Source organism: Colobus angolensis, unplaced genomic scaffold (genome assembly GCF_000951035.1).
Source record: "Colobus angolensis palliatus isolate OR3802 unplaced genomic scaffold, Cang.pa_1.0 Scaffold527, whole genome shotgun sequence".
Classification (NCBI taxonomy): Eukaryota; Metazoa; Chordata; class Mammalia; order Primates; family Cercopithecidae; genus Colobus; species Colobus angolensis.
Genome location: NW_012118788.1, coordinates 230,543 through 254,815, shown reverse-complemented (window position 1 = coordinate 254,815; position 24,273 = coordinate 230,543). Strand labels below are relative to the sequence as shown.

The following is a 24,273-nucleotide window of genomic DNA, read 5'->3' as shown; positions in this document are numbered from 1 at the left end:
GCTAATTTTTCTTTCTTTCTTATTTATTTATTTATTTTTGAGACGGAGTTTCGCTCTTGTCACCCAGGGTGGAGTGCAGTGGTGTGATCTCGGCTCACTACAACCTCTGATTCTCGGGTTCAAGTGATTCTCCTGCCTCAGCCTCCCGAGTAGCAGGGATTACAGGTGCCCGCCATCATGCCCAGCTCATTTTTTATTTTTAGTAGAGACAGGAGTTTCACCATGTTGGCCAGGCTGGTCTCAAACTCCCGACATCAGGTGATTCGCCTGCCTCGCCCTCCCAAAATGCCGAAATTACAGGCATGAATCACTGGGCCTTGCCTCCCAGCTAATTAAAAAAAATAAATCTTTTTGTAGAAACAAGTTTCACTATGTTGCCCAGGCTGGTCTCAATCTCCTGGCCTCAAGTGATTCTGCTGCCTCAGCCTCCTAAAGTGCTGGGATTACAGGTGTGAGTCATTGTACCCATCTTCCACTTTCTTGGTGAATAATTTGAGTCTTATTTTTTCCCATGGCTGTTCTAACTAAAGGTTTGCCAATTTTTGTTGATCTTTTCAAAGATCCAATTTTTGGTTTCATTGATTTTCTCTATTGTTTTTCTATTTTCTATTTCATTTATCTCCATTCTAATCTTTATTATTTCCTGTCTTCTACTGGTGTTGGGTTTAGGTTGCTCTTATTTTTCTAGTTCCTTAAAACATAAAGTTAGGTTGTTGATTCAAGATCGTTCCTTCTTTAACTCGTGTGTTTACAGCTATAAAATTTCCTCTTAGCACTGCTTGTGCTGCATCCTATAAATTTGGGCATGTTGTGTTTTCATTTTTATTCATTCAAGATACTTTTAAATTTCCCTTGTGATTTCATTTTTGACCCACTGGTTGTTTAAGAATGTATTGTTTAATTTCTATGTGCTTGTGAATTTTCCAGTTTTCCTTCTGTTCTTGATTTTTAACTTTATTCCACTGTGTCCAGAGAACATACTTTGCATGATTTCAATCTTCTTAAATTTGAGACTTAGGACCAATTACATGCTCTATACTGGAGAATATTCCATGTGCTCTTTAGAAGAATGCTTATTCTGCCCCTGTCAGGTGGAATGTTCTGTTCATGTCTAGTGTGCGCAATTGGGGTTTATAGTGCTTTTCAAGTCCTCTATTTCCTTGATGGTCTTCTGTAGTTTTTCTATCCATTACTGAAAGTGGGGGCCAGGCACAGTGGCTCACACCCCTAATCCCAACACTTTGGGAGGCTGAGGCGGGCAATTTGCCTGAGCTCAGGAGTTAGAGAAAAATACAAAAAAAAAAAAATTAGTTGGATGTGGTGGCGTGTGCCTGTAATCCCAGCTACTCGGGAGGCAGGAGGATCACTTGAACCTGGGAGGTGGAGATTGCAGTGAGCCCAGATTGTGCCACTGCACTCCAGCCTGAGTGACAGAGTGAGACTCCATCTCAAAAAAAAAAAAAAAGAAAGAAAGTGGAGTACTGAAGTCACCAACTATTATTACTGACAATGTAACCATATTTAACCCTTTACTTTTAAAATTCTTTTTGGAAACTGGAAGGATCTGTAACCACCACCCACTCCCACATCAGACCCTATGCATGTGCCGACTGTCTGTTGCTCAGCAGCTGTGATGGTTGTTCCAGCTCTTTATTAGGCAAAGAGGAGGTGTCTTTTTTAGCATTTCCTTTAAGGAAGGTGGCTCAGATTGTTGAGCCAGCCAGGCCCTGCAGGATGGCTGCAATTAGGATCACAAGTACTTCTCCCGAAACTCACAGATTTTCTGTGAGACCATTGGATCCAATGTTGAAAAGTCCCAGTCGGCCAACTGCATTAGTCGATCATGGGCCTCCTTAAAGAGGCCAGAACCAATATTCAGCTCCACCCGCATGCGCCATTCAGCTAGCTTGGAGCTGTTGAGGAAGACATTATAGTTGGCTGCCATGGGCTGTGGATAGACAAAGAGGAAGATGTGGTCAGCCTGGGGACCAGCCCCACCTGGGTCCTCTCCCACAGCCTCAGGCCCCTGCCTCCAACATCTGCCTCTGCAAAGAAATAGGCTGCTGACCACCAAGGCCTGAGCAAGGGGTCACAGACTATGTAATAGATGTACATGGGGATGGAGGATCCGGAATCCCCCAGGGTCTCTGGTCACTGGTCTTCTTGCTCTAAGCCTTCTGGACCATGCTGAGAGGGCTCCCGGCCCAGGCAGCTCCCACTTCTCCAGCCTGCGACCTCACATGAATTCTGCCTTCTTCCAAGGAAACCCCTTATCCCAGGGGTGTATATGTAGATGAGGGAGAGAACTCAGGTTTTTTTCCCCATGTTTAACCTCCCACTATGATCAGGCTCAGGGGCTAGAATGGGAGACCTGGCAAGCAGTCTACCCTGCAGTTTGGCTGGCTCACTAAGATAGTCTACCCTGGAGTTTGGCTGGCTCACTAAGGCAGTCTACCCTGGACTTTGGCCTTGTACTCAAGGTCTTTGGGAAGCCCAAGAAGGGGTGGGTGGTGGGTGAAATGTAAGGGGTGGGGGCGAAGCATATGTCTGAGCCCTGGGGGCAGGCCAGAATGATTTTTCCTGGTGCTGGTCTGCACTGCAAATAGGCCAGAGAGACTAATTTTCATATCAGCCAGAGATCTCTGGGATGAGGAAAGGAACACTGCATTTCCTGGCCAAGCCACCAGGATCCCAGGTGCCTCCTCCTGGGCATAGCTCTGGCTGATATGAAAATCAGTCTCTTTGGTCAGTGTGCAGTGCCTTAGCTGGTGTGCAGGATGGCCAGTTTAGACCCTGGCCAGTGTCTTGAGAGGCAGAACTGGTCACCTTCCCCTGCATGGAGAGGCCACATAAATGCCCCACACTCAGGTGTGCCTCCAAATGCACAGTGGATGTCCCTCAGACCCAGCCAGGAGAACTGTCCTCCATAGCTGTCTGTCTGGAGCTCTGGGAACGAGGCAGGGCCAGAAGGAACCCCAGGGCCAGTGAACATTTCCTGGAGAGTCCAGCAAGAGGAGGCGGTATCTGGGGTGCTGGTGGGTTGACCAGGAAATGCAGTGTTCTTCTCTGTCCCAGGCTCACCCTCCAGATCCTCCCACACCGAAGAATCTTTGTCAAGTGTGGAGAACTGTGATCCTCCCTGATTCACAATATTCTGTGCTTCCTGTTGCCCCCAGATTGAGTCCAGGTCCCCAGACCTGGCTCCCACAGCCCCCATGGCAACTCTACCTGCCTTTCCCGCCTCTCCAGCCTATCCTTAAGTGATGGCCCCACTGGTTACAGAGGATTCCCACCTCTGCCCAAGGTCTAACCCTCCTCCACCCCATCCCACACCTGCATCATCTCCACCACGGCCACCAAGTCAGCCAGTGAGATTTGGTCCCCGGTGATGAATAGCTTATCCTGCAGAAAATACGCCTCGAAGAGCCGGAGGCTGTTCTTCACCTCTTCCACTGCATGCTCCATCTTCTCAGCTGAAACTTCCTCCCCTGTTATCTTTGGGATCAGCAACTGGCCAGGGTTGGGAAGAGGAGGGAAGAGGAGGCTGCACTCCAGGGCCACCTGCTCTGCCAGGTCTCTGTACTCTTGTCTGCTGGATAGATACTGGACAGTTCCCAGGACATAAAGTAGTTTCACCTCTTGTAGCAGTTCTGATTGGTGGAAGTTGCTGGGAACCATGTATTCACAAGGATTTGGGGAGCTCAGCAGGTATAAGTCCTGTGACTGATTAGTGATGCCTGTCACAGGCATAGAATTCGATGTAGAGACACATGTATTGGTTATTTGTCACCTTCAAATTTTCTTTTTCTTTTTTTTTTTTTTTTTTTTTTTGAGACGGAGTCTCACTTTGGTGCCCATGCTGGAGTGCAGTGGCGGGATCTCAGCTCACCGCAACCTCCGCCTGCTGGTTACAAGAGATTCTCCTACCTCAGCCTCTGGAGTAGCGGGGATTACAGGCACATGCCACCATGCCTGGGTAACTTTTTTTTTTTTTTTTTTTGAGACGGAGTCTTGCTCTGTCGCCCGGGCTGGAGTGCAGTGGCCAGATCTCAGCTCACTGCAAGCTCCGCCTCCCAGGTTTACGCCATTCTCCTGCCTCAGCCTCCCGTGTAGCTGGGACTACAGGCGCCCACCACCTGCCGGCTAGTTTTTTGTATTTTTTAGTAGAGACAGGGTTTCACCATGTTAGTCAGGATGGTCTCGATCTCCTGACCTTGTGATCTGCCCGTCTCGGCCTCCCAAAGTGCTGGGATTACAGACTTCAGCCACCGCGCCCGGCCAACTTTTGTATTTTTAGTAGAGATGGGGTTTCACCATGTTGGCCAGGCTGTTCTCGAAGTCCCAACCTTGTGATCCGCCCGCCTCGGCCTCCCAAAGTGCTGAGATTACAGGCATGAGCCACTGTGCCTGGCCATCTTCAAATTTTCTATGAGCTTTTTTTTTTTTTTTTGAGATGGAGTCTCACTTTGTCACACAGGTTGGAGTGCAGCGGCATGATCTCAGCTCACTGCAACCGCCACTTGCCTGGTTTAAGCGATTCTCCTGCCTCAGCCTCCTGAGTAGCTAGGATTACAGGTGCCCACCACCACACTGGCTAATTTTTTTTGTATTTTTAGTAGAGATAGTGTTTCACAATGTTGGACAGGTAGGTCTTGAACTCCTGACCTCAAGTGATCCACCTGCCTTGGCCTCCCAAAATATTGGGATTACAGGTGTGAGCACAACACCTGGCCTTCTGTGCACCTTTCAATGCTGAAATTCTCTAGTTCGGAATGAAATGCCTCGAATGCTGTCCTGGATGAGTCATATCAGCCCCTCCTGTATGCCCTTCCCTCACCCTAATAAGACTCTTTCATATGCATTATTTCAGTCCACACTCCTGACAGCTCCGTAAGGCAGGCAGGAGAAGGAGCTGAGGAAATGAGGCCGAGAGAGGGAGGGAGACTTACTTACTAGAGTTCACCGGCAATCAGCAGGGCCAGAACTGGCCTCCAGCCTCCCTGACTCCCTTGTGCCCTTGTCCCCAGGCCCTGGAAGTGATCCTGCTCACCTTGAGCCAGACTATCTTCTTCATGGGCAGCTGAAAGGCCGCGTGTTGCCAAGCCATGAACTCATCCACACTGGCACGTACATGCAGGTCTGGCGGGTACCAGTGTGATGGAGCGCTGTATTTGTGGCACAGGTAGTAGAGGATGGCCACACTGCAAAAAGGGCCGGTCAGGGGCACTGCCCTTGCCTTCCTGAGTGCCAATACATCAACCACCCCAATATGCCCTGGGCCCAACTGCTGGGGCTTCCAGAGCAAGGAGAAGCCCAAATGGCCCCGGGAAAGGCCTTCACCAGAGCTGTCTGTCTGACAGTCAGTAAGGGCAGGGAAGGAGCCCTGCAGGGTGAGTAGGAGTTGGAGGCTGGTGGTATAACAAAGAGTAGGCCAGCAAGGGGAACAACACGTGTCATATCAGGATGCTGAGGCGGGTGGATCGCTTGAGTCCAAGAATCTGAAGCTGCAGCGAGCCAAGATCACACCACTGCACTCCAGCTTGGGGGAAAGAGCAAGATCCTTTTTCAAACCAGAAACAGGCCAGACATGATGGCTCACACATGTAATCCTGGCACTCTGGGAGGCCAAGGGCAGGCAGATCCCTTGAGTTCAGGAGTGGGAGACCAGCCTGGCCAACATGGTGAAACCCTGTCTCTACTAAAATGAAAATCAAAAATTAGCTGGGTGTGGTGACACACACCTATATCCCAGCTACTTGGGAGGCTAAGGCATGGGATTCACTTGAACCTGGGAGGCACAGGTTGTAGTGAGCCAAGATTGTGCCACTGCACTCCAGCCTGGGCCACAGAGCAAGACTCTGTCTCAAAAAACCAACAAAGAAAAACACATGCTGAAATACCAGGGTAAGGGCAGCAAGGTGAATCTGAAGAATGGAGAGTAGGTGGGTGCAACTGGAAGGAGGGTGGGGGTGGTTGGGGAGTGGCGAGGCAGCAAGAGACACTGTGGAGGCCACAGAGGGTAGCCCCAGGAGATGCAGGGAGGTTATGGACTTAATCCGTAAGATTAGGTGTTATATAAGCCAGGGCATGAAAGGAGCCATCTCTGCGGTGCTGGATGGAGGGTGAGCCCGAGGGGGCAGAATGGACAATAGGGGGCCAGCAACTATCGGGAAGGTTGTGGTGTCTGGGAATGGTGGACGTCATGGGGACAGAGGGAAGGGGACAGAGGGGAGACATGCTTCGGAGGGGTGTCCTAGGCCTTGCTGATTGATGGCTGGTGTGGGAACCTCCACAGTACAAGGGCTCCTTTATTATCATCAACAGCAACCTTGCCAAGGTAAAAAGGTCAGGGTATGGAGAGAGCTATTCATTAGAGAGTGGCGGGAGAGACAGCAACCGGCTACAAGATTCAGAACTTGTTTGGATCCTGATCCAAACAAACTGCCAAGAAAATATTTAGGAGATAATCAGAGAGTTTTGAACAGGAGCCAGACATTAGATGAAATCCAGGAATTACTGTTAATTTTGTGAGGTATCTTAATGGTAATGTAGTGATCCTACCCTCTCTCCTAGCCCAGGCTGGAGTGCAGTGGCGCAATCAGAGTTCACTGCAGTCATGAACTCCTGGCCTCAAGCGATCCTCCCGTGTCAGCCTCTCAAAGTGCTGGGATTATAGGCATGAGCCACCGTGCCCAGTCTGTTGCTTTTCTTTTCTTTCTTTCTTTCTTTTTTTTTTAAGAACTCTTATCTCTGAGAGGTATGTTCCTAAACATTTATTGATTTATTTACTATTTATTTTTATTTTTGAGATGGAATCTTACTCTGTTGCCCAGGCTGAAGTACAATGACTCAATCTTGGCTCACTACAACCTCTGCCTCCCGGGTTCAAGCAATCTTTCCACTTCAGCCTCTTGAGTAGCTGGGACTACAGGTGCAGACCACCACGCTAGCTAATTTTTGTATTTTTTGTAGATATGGGGTTTTGCCATGTTGTCCAGGCTAGGCTGGTCTGGAACACATGAGCTCAGGCCATCCCCCAACTTCAGCCTCCCCAAAGTGCTGGGATTACGGGTGTGAGCTGGTCCCTAAACATTTATGACTGGAATGATGGGATGTCTGGGAGGCAGGGGAACAGAAATGATGTAAAATGGACCCCAAGTTGGCAACAGTCGGAGCCGGGCAGTGGGTTTGTGGGGTTCCTCATGCCCCTCATTAGTTAGTATTCACTCTTCTTTAGTGTATGTGTGAGGTTTTCCATGGTGAAACAGACAAACGCTCGCACTGAGTTTCCCAGGAGGAGCAGAGACAGATGGTGCAAGGGCCCTGGGGAAGACTTACCTTTCAGTTAAGATAAATTTCCCATCTTTGAGGCTGGGCAGCTTCCTGAGGGGGTTGATGTCAGTGTATTCTTTGCTGTGGTGGTGACCTGGGAGGGGCAGGGAAGGTCTGAGGCTGTGGGACTCCAGAGGAGAGAGAACTGAGACTCCCAGAGACACAAATGCTTCCCTCTCTATTTTCTCAAGAAGAGGGAACTGAGGCCCAGAGGGACATCGCGTCTCACCCCAGGTCACAGGGCAAGGCAGTTGCAGAACCGGACTGGGATCAGAACTGCTGGCTCCCAGCCTACTCTACCCTAGGTTTGGTGACTCCCGTGCCTCCTACCTGTGTCCAAGGACCAGGACGACCCTTTGGCCCAGAAGCTGGAGGCCTCCCCATCCAGCTTCCCCCAGCTGGGGGGAGGCCTCCAGCTTTGGGCCCACCGCCAAAGCTGGATCTGAAGCCACAGCCTTTGAATCACCCGAAGCCGTGAGGGACTGAGTCCCATCCCCACTCTCATCGCCCTCACTCCTCTGTCCCCTCTTTAAGGAAGCCGGGCCCAGCACACAGCTGGACATCCAAAGGGAAGCCTCTCAGACACAATCGGGGTCATCTGTACAGGGAACCTGATGTGGGGGCAGGAATTGAAACTCTTCCTGGACCAGCTGCTTCCCGTTGGGGGTTCCACTTGCACCCCATTAATTTCCAAAGCTCTCCTGTCTCTTCCTCTGTGTTCTAGAGGCTTCTGCTTTTGCAGGTTGAGGTTTTGGAGCCCCTCTGTGCTCAGGATGGAGTTGGAGCCCACCCGTCTGACCCATACTCGGGGTCAGTGGAGCCCTGAGCCGTTCTGAACACTGGGGAAGATGGGTGTAGACAGACTGCTCTTCTGCCCCCTTTGCCAACCTGGCGGGCAGGTGCTGAGTTCACAAGGTCCTAGACTCCCACAAGGAAGCCAGGGTGCCTGGTGGGAGCCCAGGGAGTCCCACATGCTCTTCTTTCCCCCTTCTCCTCAAAAAGCCTGTTCATCTCCGGTGTGGGGACTGTCATTAGTGGGGAATGACTAAGGTAGGCTAGACAGGGATGCAGCCTACAAGCCCCCTGGCATCTTTTCTTTCCCTGGGGACCTCTGGGGTGATTCCTTTGTCTCTGTCTCTGCTCCTCAGAAACGCCCCTATCAGGCTGGGCGTGGTGGCTTATGTCTGTAATCCCAGCATTTTGGAGGCTGAGGTGGGCAGATCACTTGAGGTTCAGATTTTGAGACCAGCCTGGTCCACATGGTGAAACCCCTGTTAAAAATACAAAAAATTAGCTGGGTGTGGTGGGGAGCACCTCTAATCCCAACTACTTGGGAGGCCAAGGCAGGAGACGCACCTGAACCCAGTGGAGGTTGCAGTGAGCAGAGATAGTGCCACTGCACTGCAGCCTGGGCAACAGAGCGAAACTCCATCAAAAAACAAGAAAAAAAGAAAAACCCCAATGTGTGTGCCCTGCCTCCCCCAGGACCAGGCCTGCCGGGTAGCAGTGGGAACTGACCTTTCAGCAGATCCACAAACTGAAAGTTGAACCGGATGTCATGCTTCTTCGAGAAGATGTAGACGGCACGGCAGGGTGCTGACAGCAGGTCCATATAGAGCTCCAGGGCCATGTTGAGACACATGCCGGGCCCCACAGCCGCAGCTGGCCAGCCACAGACCTGGGCCTATGTGTGGCCAGAGTCCCTGGCCCTGTGCCCTCTCGAATCTGGGCCCAGGACCCTGTGTTCCCCAGGGAAACATCTTGCTTCCCTTTGTGTTGTCATAAGGCCAGGGAGCCTGCAATTCTTATGGAAGCAAGGATTCTAAGGAGGCCCAGGAGTAGGCTCGGGAGAGGCCTGTGGCAAAGATGTGGCAGCTGTGACCCTAGTCTCCCCCTTCAACATATGCCTGTGCCCCGTGGCACCACCTCACAGACACCCTGTCTGACAGGGGATTATGCCTGGGAATTCCTATGGCTGGACTTTCATTGCAGAACCTGACGAAAGGGGCTTTGCAGGGTCCAGAATGAGGAAGAGGCATTATCCCTGGAAGAATTATCCCTGGAAGATTCCAGAAGTAGAGACTGGGAGTATCCATAGGTGAATGGAGCCTGAACTTTGACTAAAAAGGAATTGGGAGAAAGAGACACAGGAACCTGGGAGCTTTGGGAGCAGTGGGGACACTACCACCAGGAAGTCAGGGGACACTCAACCAGTGTGTGCCATGCAGAGGAGCCCAGAAACTTCCTGGCCTGGCTTGGGTCTGCAGTGGCCAGACTGTGCACCTCGTGGCCCAGGAAAGTAACTAGAGCCCCACGAGGGGGACTGAGTGCCACTCACTCTATGCTGTGTGATCTAATATGTCTAGGCTCAGAAATGGGACTCACCCCACTTCCAGTGACAGAGTAAGCCTGGAGACCAGCGAAGAGCACGCAGTGTGTTTATTGAAGACAGCAGGGTGCAGTGGAGTGGGCTGCATCCACTCAGTGGAGCCACTCCTGCAGCAACTGCACCTGCTTCTGGGCCAGCTGGGGGTCCCGCCGAGCCTCATTGTGGTTCCGAGGCTAGAGAATGAGCTTGTGGGCCTCCAGGAAGAGCTCAGTACCCAGGGTGGCCTCCACACAGGCCCATCACTCTTGCAGCCGGGGAGTCTTGGAAGAGGTCACAGCCAACAGCAGTGGGCAGGGAAGACAGGACAGCTGGGGTTGGGGCTCAGCCCTGTGCCCAGAGTCTCCCCAGAGGGCAGGTGGGTAGGAGAGCTTCACCTCCATCACCTCCATCAGCACCAATCTTCCAGGGAGAGCTGCTCCATTGCCACAAAGGGCCTGGCCACCAGCACCTGCTCATCCAGGTGCTGCAGGGCTGGCGGCAGCCTCCCCACAGCCACTCCAGTTATGCAGCAACTGCAGGCTGCCCTGAGAAGTGGGGCAGGAGAGACTGGGCTGGGAGGAGAGGAGCAACTTAACCCAGACCCTTGGAATCCTCTTGGGCCTCCTCACCATCCCTTCCCGGCTACCATTCATTAGTGATGTCCTCTGGGGCTCTGTGTTCAGAAGGTTTCTAAGGATTCATTCTGGCTTAGGGGAAGGAGTACTGTGATTAGATTAGTGATGTCTGCTCAGAGCAGTGGAAGTGAAGCTAATATGTAATATGTGCCAATTGGTACCTTCCATTTCTGGGGGTCCAAACTCCTGCCCCAGCCTGCATGACAGGGCCTAGGAAGCTCACCTTGCACAGGTAGACATTGGTGGCAGGCAGCTGGATGGTGACATGCTGCCATGCCAAGTACTCATCCACGCAGGTGCAGGCCTGCAGCTCAGATGGGTACCAGTGTGCCTCCATCTGGTACTTTTGACTGAGGTATAAAACGATGACCATGCTGTGGGCAGGAGATGTTAGAGATCTTTTCTCCAGCCTGTCAGGGACAGGCGGCTTCATTGCTCATACTCATGGTGATTTGACCAGGTTTTCTTCCCAACTTCCCCTTCAGGGGAGGACCCCTCTATAACGTAACTCCCTCCAGGCAGTATCTCCCCACGACCAAACCACTCTGTTTCTCCATTTCCAACTCGATCCTCCCTGGGCCCATGTTTCCACTTCCCCTCCCAGTTACCGCACCATCCTGCCCTCCATGCCCAGGCCCCACTCCCTGGCATCAGGGTCCCCACTCAGAGTGAGAGAGGCAGGCCTGCCATGTGAGCCCTGCCCAAGTTCCCTTCCTAGTGCCCCAGAGCACTAGGTGCCCATTTTCCCTCCTCGGGTAAGCCCTGGGAGGTGGTTACATTATTCCCCTCACCCCATTTTACAGAGGAGAAACCTGGCACACAAAGTTCTGTGATTTGCCGAAGGGCACAGAGTGAGGAAGTGGGGAGCTGGGATTGAAAGTGGAGTCTCCCCTGGGCCTTCCCAGCTCCTAGGACTCTGAAAGGATGAGCTGGGGACATTTGGGGAGGAGCCAGCCTCAAGCCTGAGCCTTGCCTGCTGGCTTCAGGTTGTCCAGGCTTATCTGGGTGACCTATGCCCTTTCCCCACCTGGGCAGCTCCAGATGGCTAAGGTTCTAGCCAGGTTCCAGCCTCCAGCTTTAGCCCAAAGGTGCCCGTGGGTCCAGCCTCTGCATCAGAGCTACACAAGCTGAAATGAGGAAGGGGATGCTGTGACTTGGAAAGATGTCCAGCCCAGGGAAAGATCTCCCCTCTTTTCTCTGCCTCCCCCTACAACTCTGAGCGCCTGAACCCAGGCAGATCCTGGCTCTGACCCTGAGTGGTCACCAGGTCACCATTACCTCTCTGCTAGTAGGAAGTCGCCATCTCTGAGGGCAGGCACCTTCCCCAGGGGTTCACCTTCAGGAACTCAGGCTTCAGGTGCTCCCCTGGTGGGCAGAAAGGAGAGAAGGCTCAGTGCAGGGCCTGGTCCTTGACACTCACTCCATGGGGTCCAGCCCAGCCACTTGGCTCACTCCAAGCCAACTCCACCAGCTGCAGCTGAAAAGGGATGCCATTCTGTCTTGCAAAAGTGGATGGTGTGTCAGGTCCAGGAAGAGCTCGAGCCCCATTGCTGCTCCTCTCACCTGCCCTCCCAGATTTCTGGACCTCCAGGAGTTGCTCAGCCCTTCTCCAACAGTTTTGAGCTATTTCCTGTTCATAGTCTGCTGTAATGGGCCAGAGTACAGGGCAGGCTGGGCTTCAGGGACCTTCTCCGGATATTCCTGGGAAGAGAACTTCATCTTCTCTCTTTACTCTTGCTGATAATTTTCTGGAGCTAGGCACCTTGTAAAACCCATGTCCCAGAATGCCAAACCTGGAAATGCAATGTTGGCGCTGAAGCTGCATTGAAACTGAATGAATGAGGCCCCCACCCTCTTATCTAAATACCCTATCAGTCTGTTGAATGTCAAAGTATGTAGGGGCGGTGTGGGGGAGCCTATAGGGACTCTCCATTTCTGTAGCCTTCCAGATGTTCCATGCAGAGTTTTCCTCTAATGACCCTTGGACACCGTGGTGGTCACTGTTTCCCTGCATAAACCTTTGATGATCCTTACCTTTAGTGCACCAGTGAAACACCAAATTCTGATTTTCAGTGTGTGCAGTCTATATGGTTAATAAAAATCAGTTTCTAATGGCATATGCCTGTGCCTGCTGTGTTTTTACCTAACCACTGCTAAGGACTCTCATTAATAGCTAGACCCTGGAGTTCCTTCCCCTGGACGCCTGGCCCAACTATTTTGAACTCATTCATCTGCCAGTGTGTTTCATGGTGTCCTGCTTCCCCAAACACCTCAGGGAATGTTTGAGTTGAATATGAATGAATCGTTGCAGTCACCAAGGATGGGATTCAGGCTCAGCTCTCACCAAGACCATAAGGCAACAGTCTTCGATCTAGATTCCCCATGTTAAATCTGCTATCTTCACTGTAGTGAGAGTGATATTGAGAGAGAAAAGTTAAGTAATTAGGGTGGGTTTTTAGTAAAACTCCTTTAAACAGAGGAACAACCTGAAAAATCAGGCTTCATACACAGATAAGGAAACTTGCACAAACCTCTGGCCTACTTGGATAAGGGAACAAGACCCAACATAGAAATGCCTTTGTCCTTTGTATAACCAGTGGGCTTCTAGGAAATAGTCTCTTCTCCTTTTGTGGACATGTACACGGTGGGCTACGGTGGGTACCAGTGGGCACTTTCCTTTCTTGGACATGCTTTAGACTGTGAGCTGAGCCTTTGTGAATCATCACTTCAGCCCGACTGGTCCTGGGCCAGGCTATCACTTCAGCTCCTGATTGGTCCCTGGCAATGTCCAGGGGCCAAGCTGAGTAGTGTTCTCTCCAAGACCAGTCAGCACATTCCTTCCCTTCCCAGTCCATAAACACCCTGGACCCAGCCTCATAGTGGGCAACCTGCTTGGGCCTCCCGCCAGCTGCGATGAGCTTTCTTCATTTGCTTATTAAACTTTTGCTTCAACTTCACCCTTTGTGTCCACACTCCTTAATTTTCTTGGTCGTGAGACAAAGAATTCTGGGTGATACCCCACAATGAGACTGGTACATTGTGGTGCACGAGCAAGACTGCAACAATATGTTTTCTGCTTGCTTGTTTGGACTGGCATCTTCCCAACTCTCCAGGGTGCTCTCCCCCCACTGTGGCCTTGAGCTTTGCCTCATTGTAACACTGTGCATCCTAACACTCCTGCATGATCTGCATGTTTTTCACCTCTGGACCCTCCCCACACAGCTTTTTGCTGCTTGACCACCCTTCCCACCTACTTTCAACTGTTTCTCTCCAGCACATCTTTCATGATAAGGCTCGAGTGGAAGCTGCATCTGAGGCAGAAAGTTATCTATGCAGCTTTGAAACTATCTGTTTATGCTTCTGTTTACCCTTCCCCAATACTGTTTACCCCAATACTCAAAGTCAAGGTTGGTGACTCAACAATTTTCAAAACTTCTAGCTTATCAGTACAGCTTTATTGTACTGAGTGTTTCACCATGCTTTTACTGTCTTCGAGGTTAAAAAACCCCCAATATTCACTCCTATTTAAATCATCCTTGCTAGACTCAAGCAGCTATGAATTCAACCACAGTGTAAAGATCTTCCCTACAATGCTTTATTATTATTATTATAGCTCCCAAGAGAGTACCATCTTTCAGCCCAAGACCTTGACAGAAGCCCTTCAATTCTGTCGCCTTTTTTCACCTCTGGAATGCTGACACCACCCATCACCCCTCTCTCCTTGTTCATTTACTAGGTTTTGTTCTTTTTTTCCTTTTGTTTCAATATCCTATTGTATCTGTGCCTTTTGGGCTTCACATCCTTTTTGGAAAGAGAGGCACAGGTAATATAATGAATGAGGATGCTCTTCCTCCCTGGTTCCCTCTAAGTCAAGTTTCTCCAACCCGCTGGTCGGCTTGGCTTTCAATGTGGCTCAACACAAATTCGTAAACTTTCTTAAAACATTTTGAGATTTTTTGGTGATTTTTATTTTTATTATTTATTTATTTATTTATTAGCTCATCAGCTATCCTTAGTGTTAATGTATTTTATGTGTGGCCCAAAACAATTCTTCCAACGTGGCCCAGTTAAGCCAAAAGATTGGACACTCCGCTCTAAGTGTTCCCCAAGTTTCCACTGTTTTGAGAGCACATGTCCCAGGTAATAACACACAGCCCATCATTTAGCGACTGCTCAGGGCGCAAGCTGTGGAGAAGGGAGTCCGACTACGAGCTGGTGCTCTGAGCCAAGCACGCGAGGACCCACGGCGGGGATCCGGAACCAACAAGCTCCACTCCCGCATTATACACACACACACACAGACACACACACGCGCGCGCGCGCACCGGAACCAACAAGCTCCACTCCCGCATTACACACACACACACACACGCACACGCGCGCCGCCCCAAGGGTAGCAGTCTGCAGTGCCCCAACTAACCAGCCCCGCGAGCGGGCAAGCGGCGAGTGCGTCTCCGCTGACTGGCTAGCGCAGCCGGCACCGGAGCCAATGGGAGCACGCCTTGTTGACAGGCGCGCAGCCGGCATGCGCGGTGGTCGGGAAGGACTGGCCGTTGCTGTGGAGACGCCTGGTGAGTTCCTGGAAGGCCGGTTTGAAGGCGGCCGTGGAGAGCCGGGGGCACAGGCCTGAGGGGCTGCAGGCGCGAGGCTGGGTTATGTGAAGACGCTGGGGGTTTCGCGGGCAGCTTTAGAGCCACAGTCGGGGAAACCGGGGCCGGGCTTCCTGGCTGCCCCGCGGGCCTCTTCACGGCTCTTGCCGCTGCCTTGAGGTGCCTAGAATGGGTTCCGGCGTCGGGGGTGGTTCCCAGTAACCGCAGGAGCCACCGTTGATTTGGCGTCTGCTGGGTGCAAAGCCCAGCGCTTACCTTTACTCGCGACCTTTCGCTTCACCTTCACAGCAGCCCTGCGAGGTGAGTGCTGTTATTAGTGCCATTTGCAGGGGTGGAAACTGAGGCCGAGGGAAGGTGAAATGACTTGCCCCAAGTCACCCAGTGGGTGAGCACGACTCCAGACTGAAAATTGTGACCATTCTGCTTCACTGACTCCCCGCAGAAGGCGGGCCCTGGCCAGATGGAACTCACCTGACACTCCCAAGGTGTCTATCTGCACAAGTGGCTTTGGGAGTCACTTATCTCTTCAGGACCTGAGTTATTACAGGTTATAAGTGTGGGACCGTCGGATTCCATGTGGCTAAGATTCCTTCTGTGTGATTATTATGGTTAGAAATAGAATATGCTTAGAACGGTCTCGTTCAGCGGTCGGCAAACTTTTGTTGTGAATATATTAATGTTTACATTGTTATATTGTAAATATAATGAGTATAATAGTATTCATAATAGTAGTTTAGGCTGGGGGGGGCATACGGTGTCTACTCAAGAGTGGCAATGTGGTGTGGATACAGCCAAAGACAATACATAAGAGAGTAGCTGTGTTGCAATAAAATTGTAATTATGGGGACCAAAATTTTAATTTTATATATTGTTTGTATCATTTTCATGTGTCATGATTTTTTTTCCAAATATTAAAAAATGTAAAAACCATTCTTTGCTCCTGGGCTGTACAAAAAGGGTGGGCTGGTTAGCTTGCAGAACCCTCATCTAGTACAGAGCCTCATACATGAGGGGAGACAGACCCAGAGACTGGCATCTGTGTCAAGTAGTCACACAGCCAAGGCACTGCCACCACTGAGCTTAAGACATAGGCTTCCCACCTTCCAGGCCGGGAGACAACCCTAGTTATCACTCTGTATCAGGGTGCTGATGTCTCAAAGTGTGTCATTCTTTATCATGTGTTCTGAGGCCATGGAAACTGTAAGGGGTTTGGAAACTTACTAGCTTAGACTAATAAGCCTGGTGAATCTGCTGCTATCTGAAGAAATGCAGCTGCTGGGCTGGGAGTCAGAAATCAATAGATATTTTTCTTTTTCATGATTATTCAATAGCTTTTTTTTTTTTTTTTCTGAGATGGAGTCTTGCTCTGTCGCCCAGGCTGGAGTGCAGTGGTATGATCTGGGCTCACTGCAATCTCTGCCTCCTGGGTTCAAGCAATTCTTTTGTCTCGGCCTCCCAAGTAGCTGGGACTACAGGTGCCTGCCACCATGCTTGGCTAATTTTTGTATTTTTAGTAGAGACGGGGTTTCACCATATTGGTCAGGCTGCTCTCGAGCTCCTGACCTCAGGTGACCCGTCTCGGCCTCCGAAAGTGCTGGGATTACAGGCGTGAGCCACTGCGCCCGGCCTCAATAGCTATTTTTTTTTAAAGCTCCTTTTAGTGAGTTTCTTGGATTTATGGTGAACAATACATAGTCACCATCCTCACATTGCTTACAGATGATAAATATATAATCAAAATGGTTATTTCTTTTTAAGCTTTTTAAACTAATTTTAGATTTAGAGAAAAGTTGCAACAATACAAAACGTTCTCTTATGTCCCTCACCCTGCTTTCCCTAATGTTAACATCTTACATAATGATACAGTTATCAAGAACAGAAAGCTAGTGTTTGTACAGTATTATTAACTACATTACAGACGTGATATGGATGTTACCATTTTTTAAATTAAGGTTGTGTTTTCATTCCAGGATCCTATCCAAGATCCCATGTTGCATTTACTTATTTCTCCTTGGTCCATAACACTTCCTTAGTCTTTTCTTGTTTTCCTTGGCTTTGATGCTTTTAAAGAGTACTCATCAGTTATTTTGTCTAATGTCTCTCAATTTAAAGGTTTGTCCAGTGTTTTCTAATGATTGGGGTGAGATTATGCATTGTTGGCCAGAATAACACAAAGACACATTATCTTTGTGTCTTTTTCAGTGTATCAGATGGAGTCCAAGATACTGGTATGTCTTATTACTGGTGATATTTACCTTGATCTATTGGTTTACTTGGTGTCTGCCAGGTTTCTACACCATAAAATTACTATCCATTTCTAATTAATGAGTCTCTTGAGAGAGATAGATTGAGAGGACACAAATTCTGGTTCTCCATGAATTTGTGTCCACTGACTTTAGCATCCATCTGCAGATCTTTGTGGTGTTTGCCTAAAGGTAATTATTTCTCTCTTTCCTTCTGCATATATTAAGTCAAGTTCCACTGAAAGGAGATCTACCCTCTCTCTCTTTTATTTATTTATTTGATTTTTTTTTTTTTTTTGAGACAGAATCTCGCTCTGTCACCCAGGCTGGAGTGCAGTGGCGCGATCTCGGCTCACTGCAAGCTCTGCCTCCTGGGTTCACGCCATTCTCCTGCCTCAGCCTCCTGAGTAGCTGGGACTACAGGCGCTCGCCACCACACCCAGCTAATTTTTTTGTATTTTTAGTAGAGACGGGGTTTCACCGTGTTTGCCAGGATGGTCTCGATCTCCTGACCTCGTGATCCGCCCGTCTCGGCCTCCCAAAGTGCTGGGATTACAGGCGTGAGCCGCCGTGCCTGGCCTATTTATTTGATTATTTATGTGTCAGTATGGGCCATGGATATGCATTATATTCTATGAGTTAAAATTCATGATCATCATTATTTTGTTGCTTACTGTTACAGCATTGGCTATTTAGTTAGGATCTCCTTCAGGGTAGCTTCTGTGGCCTATCAGCTGGCTCACATTTTTTTTCTTGTTTTTTTCTTTGAGCACTTACTTTATGGCACCACAAGGTGTTCCACGTTCATCTTGTGTTTACTCTGCCCCAACTCTGGAATCACAGTTCTTTTTGTCTTTAGCCTGTCCAGTCAAGATACAGTTTTCCACAGCTACTTAGGTTAGTTCTTTTCTTTCTCATGCCCTTCAGAGTGGTTGTGTTAGTTGTAATAGGTTCATTGTTAGGGTTTATATTTGTTTTCGAGTTCCCCTTATGTCCTAGCTGATTTTAGTTTGTTCTTGGGTTATGAATTATGACTGATTTCTGAGAGTCAGAGCTACACACAAAGGTATACTCAGAGAAGTGTCTTTCCCTCCTCATGCCTGCCACCCTGTTCCCATTCACCCCTTCTTTTCACCCCTTTCCCACCTACCCTGTATAGCTAACTTTGGTATCTGGATTATCTTGTGTTTCTTTTGCACAAGTGAACGGATAGTTGTGTATTTTCTCATATCTCTTGTTTCTTACACAAAGGTGACATGCTATAGATAATTGTGTTTGCTTTTTTCACTTAATAGTATGTTTTAGGCTGGGCATGGTGGCTCACGCCTGTAACCCCAGCACTTTAAGAGACTGAGGTGGGTGGATTGCCTGAGGTCAGGTTATCGAGACCAACCTGGCCAACATGGTGAAACCCCGTCTCTACTAAAAATATAAAAAAATTAGCTGGGTGTGGTGGTGGGCACCTGTAATCCCAACTACTTGGAAGGCTGAGACTGGTGAATCACTTGAAACTGGGAGGCAGAGGTTGTAGTGAGCTGAGACTGCACCTCTGCACTCCAGCCTGGGTGACCGACTGAGTGAGATTCCGTCTACAAAAAAAAAAAAAGAAATTGTGTGTCTTGAAAATCACCCCATATTCATAGAGATCTTCCTCATTCATTTTTAAAAACATCTTAATTGAGGCCAGGCACGGTGGCTCACGCCTGTAATCCCAGCACTTTGGGAGGCTGAGGTGGCAGATCATTTGAGGTCTGGAGTTTGAGGTCAGCCTGACCAACATGGTGAAACCCCATTTCTACTAAAAATATTTTAAAAATTAGCTGGGCATGGTGGTGCATGCCTGTAGTCCCAGCTACTCGGGAAGCTGAGGCAGGAGTATCGCTTGAACCCGGGAGGTGGAGGTTGCAGTGAGCCGAGATTGCACCACTGCACTCCAGCCGGGGTGACAGAGCGAGAACTGCCCTGCAGCCTAGGCAACAGAGCGAGACTCTGTCTCAAGAAAAAAACAAATAAACAAAAACATCTTTATTGAGATATAATTTACATACCTTACAATTCACCCATTTAAGTATACAGTTTAGTGGTTTTTTAGTATATGCACAGAGTTATGCAAGCATCATCGCAGCACATTTTAGAACATTTTTATCACCCCTAAAAGAAGCCCTGATCCGTTAGCAATTAGCAATTACTTCCCATCCTGTCTTCCCCCAGCTCTAGGCAACCAGGAATCCACTTTCTGACTTTATAAATTTGCCTGTTTTGGACATTGCATGTAAATGGGATCATACAGTACGTGGTATTTTGTTACTGGCTTCTTCCACTTAGTATAATGTTTTCATGGTTCATCCATGTTGTCAGTGTTTCGTTATTTTTATGGCTGAATAATATTCCATTTTATGGATATACCACCTTTTGTTTATCCTTTTATCAGTTGATGGATCTTGGGTTTCTACTTATGCCTTATTTTGAATTATGTTGCTATGAACATTGCCTCATTAATTTTTACAGCTGCATATTCATTGTATTTCATACCTTGTACATTCATACATTGTGTGAATGTACCATAGTATGTACCACAGAGTAGATGAATAAACTATTACAGTTTATATTATATGAAGAAACTATTATAATAGTTTATTTTTCTACCCTCCTATCTGTGGCCATTTAAGCTGCTTCCATTATCTTGCAGTTACAAACAGTGCTGCACAGTGAATAATTCTGTGCTTATGTATTTTTGTATTGTTGGAGGTACATATTCAGGGTAGTTTCTAGAAGTGGAATTTCTGGGTTGAAAGGTAAATGCATATGTAATTTTCTCGGATATTGTCAAATTTCCCTCCGAAGGGTTGTACCAATGTCCAGCAATGTATGAGAATAGCGCCTGTTTCTCCACAACCTCGCCAACAGTGTGTGCTGTCATGTTTTAATTTTTGCTAGTGTGATCAGTGAGAAATAGTGTGCAGTGTTGTTTTGTTTTAATATACATCTCTCTTTGATTCAAACATTTTTTCATATGTTTTCGAGCTAGTTGCGTCTTCTTTTGCGATTTATCTGTTCATATTTTTCCTCCATTTGTCTACCAGGTTTTCGTTTTTCTGTTCTTTAGCTTTTTAAAAAAAATTTTGATAAAATATAAGCAACATACAATTTATCTTTTTTTTTTTTTTTTTTTTTAATTTGAGATGGAGTCTCTGTTGCCAGGCTGGAGTGCAATGGTGCCATCTCAACTCACTGCAACCTCCACCTCCCTGGTTCAAGCCATTCTCCTGCCTCAACCTCCCAAGTAGCTGGGACTACAGGTGCGTGCCACCATGCCCGGCTAATTTTTTGTATTTTTAGTGGAGACAGAGTTTCACCATGTTAGCCAGGATGGTGTCAATCTTCTGACCTCCTGATCCGCCTGCCTTGGCCTCCCAAAGTGCTGGGATTACAGGCGTGAGCCACTGCGCCCGACCCAATTTATCATTTTAACCATTTTTTAAGTGTGCCATTTTGTGCCATTAAATACATCCACATTGTTATGCAATCATCACCACCGTCCATCTCTGAACTTTTTTCATCTTTTCAAACTGAAACTCCGTATCCATTAAACAGGAATTCCCATTTGCTCCTCCAGCCCTGTGGCCACTATTCTACTTTCTGTTTCTATGAATTTGACTACTCTGGGTACCTTATATCCATGAAATCATACAATATTTGTTTTTTTATGACTGGCTTATTCCACTTACTATAATGTCTTCAAGGTTCATCCATGTTGTAGCATATGTTGGAATTACCTTCTTTTTTGTAACGTGTCAGGATTACCTCCTTTTTAAGGCTGAATAATAAATGTTTCATTGTATGTATATACTACGTTTTGTTTAGCCATTCACCTGTCCATGGGCAGTTGGGTTGCTTTCACCATTCTTTTTTTTTTTTTGAAACGGAGTCTTGCTCTGTTGCCCAGGCTGGAGTGCAGTGGCGTGATCTCGGCTCACTGCAAGCTCCGCCTCCCAGTTTCATGCCATTCTCCTGTCTCAGCCTCCCGAGTAGTTGGGACTACAGGTGCCCGCCACCACGCCCAGCTAATTTTTTTGTATTTTTAGTAGAGACGGGGTTTCACCGTGTTAGCCAGGATGGTCTTGATCTCCTGACCTCGTGATCTGCCTGCCTCGGCCTCCCAGAGTGCTGGGATTACAGGCTGAGCCACAGTGCCGGCCACTATTCTTTTTTTTTCTTCTTTCTTAGCTCCAGCTTAAAGGAGGCCACCTTTTGACTATTGTAAATAATGCTGTGTTCCTCAGTTTTAAAACATTATTTATTTATTTTAAATAGTATGGTGCTCTTGTCAGCCAGGCTGGAGTGCAGTGGCGCGATGACAGCTCACTGCAGCCTCAGCTTTTCTCCCTCAACTGCTCTGAGTAGCTGGGACTACAGATGTGTGCCACCAAGCCCTGGCTATTTTTGTAGAGATGGAGTCTGTCTGTATTGCCCAGGCTGGTCTTGAACTCCTGGCCTCAAGCAATCCTTTCACCTCAGCTTCCCAAAGTGTTGGGACTAAAGGCGTGAGCCACCATGCCCATCCTGTTTCTCAGTTTTTAAGAGTACTTTGTGTATTAGGGATATTAGTCCCTCATCAGTGGTATATGTTGCAAATGTTTTCTCCCAATTTGTTAGCTTTTAATTTTTTTCTGACTTTTTAAATATTTTTTTGGTCATGCAAAATTTTTAAAATTTTTATGTAGTTAAGTGTATCACTCTTTTCTCTCACTTTTTCTGAATTTTAAATCATATTTGACCCTTCTCTACTACTTAATACTAAGTGTTGATACAAAGATTAAAGAGGAATTCACCAGTATCTCCTTTAGTAGTTGTATGGTTTCATTTTTTATCATTTAGATTTCTAATTCATTTGCAAGTTTATTGTGAGTTATCTATTTCCAACAGTGAATACTGTTCCAGCAGTATTTAATACAAAGTTCATCTTGACTCTAGTGATTTGAGATGCCATCTTTGCCATACTTTTTATTTCCATATGTACTTGAGTCTAATTCTGCACCTCATCTTTTTGTCTATGTATGCAGCAGTACTGCACTGATTGCATTATGAAGGCTTTGTATAGTATGTTTTAATGTCTGTTATGCCTATCCCCCCTTACAATTTTTTGTTTTGTTTTCCTAGTCTTAAATTTTTGTTTTTCCATATGAATTTTAGTATCAACTTGTCTACTATCTTGTCAGTATTTGTATTGGGATTGCACTGAATGTATAAATTAACTTGGGAAGAACTGATATCTTTATATTTTTGAATCCTGTCCAAGAACAGGGGATATCATTTCGTTTGTTCAAGTTAACTGTTAACTTTAGTGTCTTTTAATAGTGATTTAAACTTTTTCTTGCACAGTTTTAATTAACTTTATTCCTAAGTATTTAATGATCTTGTTGCTATTGTAAATGGGATTTTTCTCTACCATAATGTCTTCTTTTATAGTTTGTATATATGAAGGCTATTGATTTTTATGTATTAATCTTATATTGTGCAACTTCACTGAGTGTTTTTTTTTTTTTTTCCTGAGAAGGAGTCTCACTCTGTCGCCCAGGCTGGAGTGCAGTGGCACAGTCTCGGCTCACTGCAACCTCCGCCTCCTGTGTTCAAGTGATTCTCCTGCCTCAGCCTCCTGAGTAACTGGGATTGCACCGCCTGCCACCACGCCTGGCTAATTTTTGTATTTTTGGTAGAGACAGGGATTCACCATGCTGGCCAGGGTGGTCTCGAACTGCTGACTTCAAGCAATCCACCCACCTCAGCCTTGCAGAGTACTGGCATTACAGGCGTGAGCCACCATGCCCAGCCCACTGAGTTATTATTGAATAAATTTTATCATCGATTTTGGGGTTTCCAGGTAGTATATCATATTATCTACAATTAGTAGCTTTTCTTTACCCATATTTTTATTTTTATTTTTGTTTTTTTTGAGACGGAGTCTCACTCTTGTTGCGCAGGCTGGAGTGCAGTGGCGCAATCTCGGCCTACCGCAACCTCCGCCTCATGGGTTCAAGTGATTCTCCTGCCTCAGCCTTCCGAGTAGCTGGGATCACAGGCATGCACCACCATGCCCGGCTAATTTTGTATTTTTAGTAGAGACGGGGTTTCTCCATGTTGGTCAGGTTGGTCTCAAACTCCCGACCTCAGGTGATCCACCTGCCTTGGCCTCCCAAAGTGCTGGGATTACAGGCGTGAGCCACTGTGCTTGACCTTTACCCATTTTTATACCTCTAATTGATTTCTCTCTTCTAATTTCATTGGCTAATATTGCACCAGTGGATAGTAGCAGAGATAGTGGACATCTTTGCTTTGTTCTTGATATTAATGGACATGCCTCTAGTGTTTGCCCACGAAATAAGATTTTGGCTTTAGGACTAAGGTATATTTATATTATATTAGGAAAGTACCTCAAAATTTCTATATTTTCTTGAGCATTTTTTTATTATGAATGGATATTGAATTTTGTCAGACTTTCTCTTCTATGGAGATAATCATATAATTATTTTTCCCTTAGATGATTACATTGTGTTTTCACATGTGATGTGTGTTTTTTTTTTAGTATCTATTTTTTATTTTTTTATTTTTGAAACAGGATCTCACTTTGTCACCCAGGCCGGTGTACAGTGGTGCAATTACTGCTCACTGCTGCCTCAACCTCTCAGGCTCAAACGATCCTCCTGCGTCAGCCTCCCAAGTAGCTGGGATTACAGGCATGTGCCACTATACCCAGCTAATTTTTAAATTTTTTTGTAGAGATGAGGTCTCCTTATGTTGCCCAGACTGGTCTCGAACACCTGGACTCAAGTGATCCTCCTGCCTCAGCCTCCCAAATTGCTGGGATCATAGGCAGATTACAGTCATGAGCCACCATGTCTGGCTGTTAGTATTTCTTTAAATTTCTCCAACGTTTTCATTCATTTCCTTTTATCTGGAAGTTGTTTATCAGGAGATTCTTAAATTTTTAGATAGACACACCTTTCTTCTTCTGTTGGTGGTGATGGTCGTGTTAGTAAATTCTAGTTTTAAGCATTATGATTGGCAAGTGTTGTTTTTAGTATCTT

General features: G+C 47.4%; 3 protein-coding genes across 3 annotated transcripts in view; 1 reads left to right on the top strand and 2 right to left on the bottom strand.

Annotated features, from left to right (window-relative positions):
- The window catches only part of LOC105525270 (glutathione S-transferase theta-1), a 25,389-nt gene extending 24,610 nt beyond the window's left edge, over positions 1 to 779 (bottom strand). Inside the window, exon 1 of the mRNA XM_011960824.1 lies at positions 753 to 779. The gene's annotated coding sequence lies outside the window, so the exon portion shown is untranslated. The remainder of the gene's footprint in view (positions 1 to 752) is intronic.
- Positions 780 to 1,636: 857 nt separating this feature from the next.
- On the bottom strand, positions 1,637 to 8,962 carry LOC105525271 (glutathione S-transferase theta-4-like). Its single transcript, XM_011960827.1, has 5 exons — positions 8,851 to 8,962; positions 7,339 to 7,426; positions 5,051 to 5,201; positions 3,334 to 3,510; positions 1,637 to 1,948 (listed from the first exon to the last, which is right to left on the bottom strand). The coding sequence occupies exons 1-5, from the start codon at positions 8,960 to 8,962 to the stop codon at positions 1,751 to 1,753; spliced, it is 726 nt and encodes a 241-aa protein (XP_011816217.1). The 3' UTR covers positions 1,637 to 1,750.
- A 5,946-nt stretch (positions 8,963 to 14,908) lies between these two features.
- The window catches only part of CABIN1 (calcineurin binding protein 1), a 178,029-nt gene continuing 168,664 nt past the window's right edge, over positions 14,909 to 24,273 (top strand). Inside the window, exon 1 of the mRNA XM_011960860.1 lies at positions 14,909 to 15,245. The gene's annotated coding sequence lies outside the window, so the exon portion shown is untranslated. The remainder of the gene's footprint in view (positions 15,246 to 24,273) is intronic.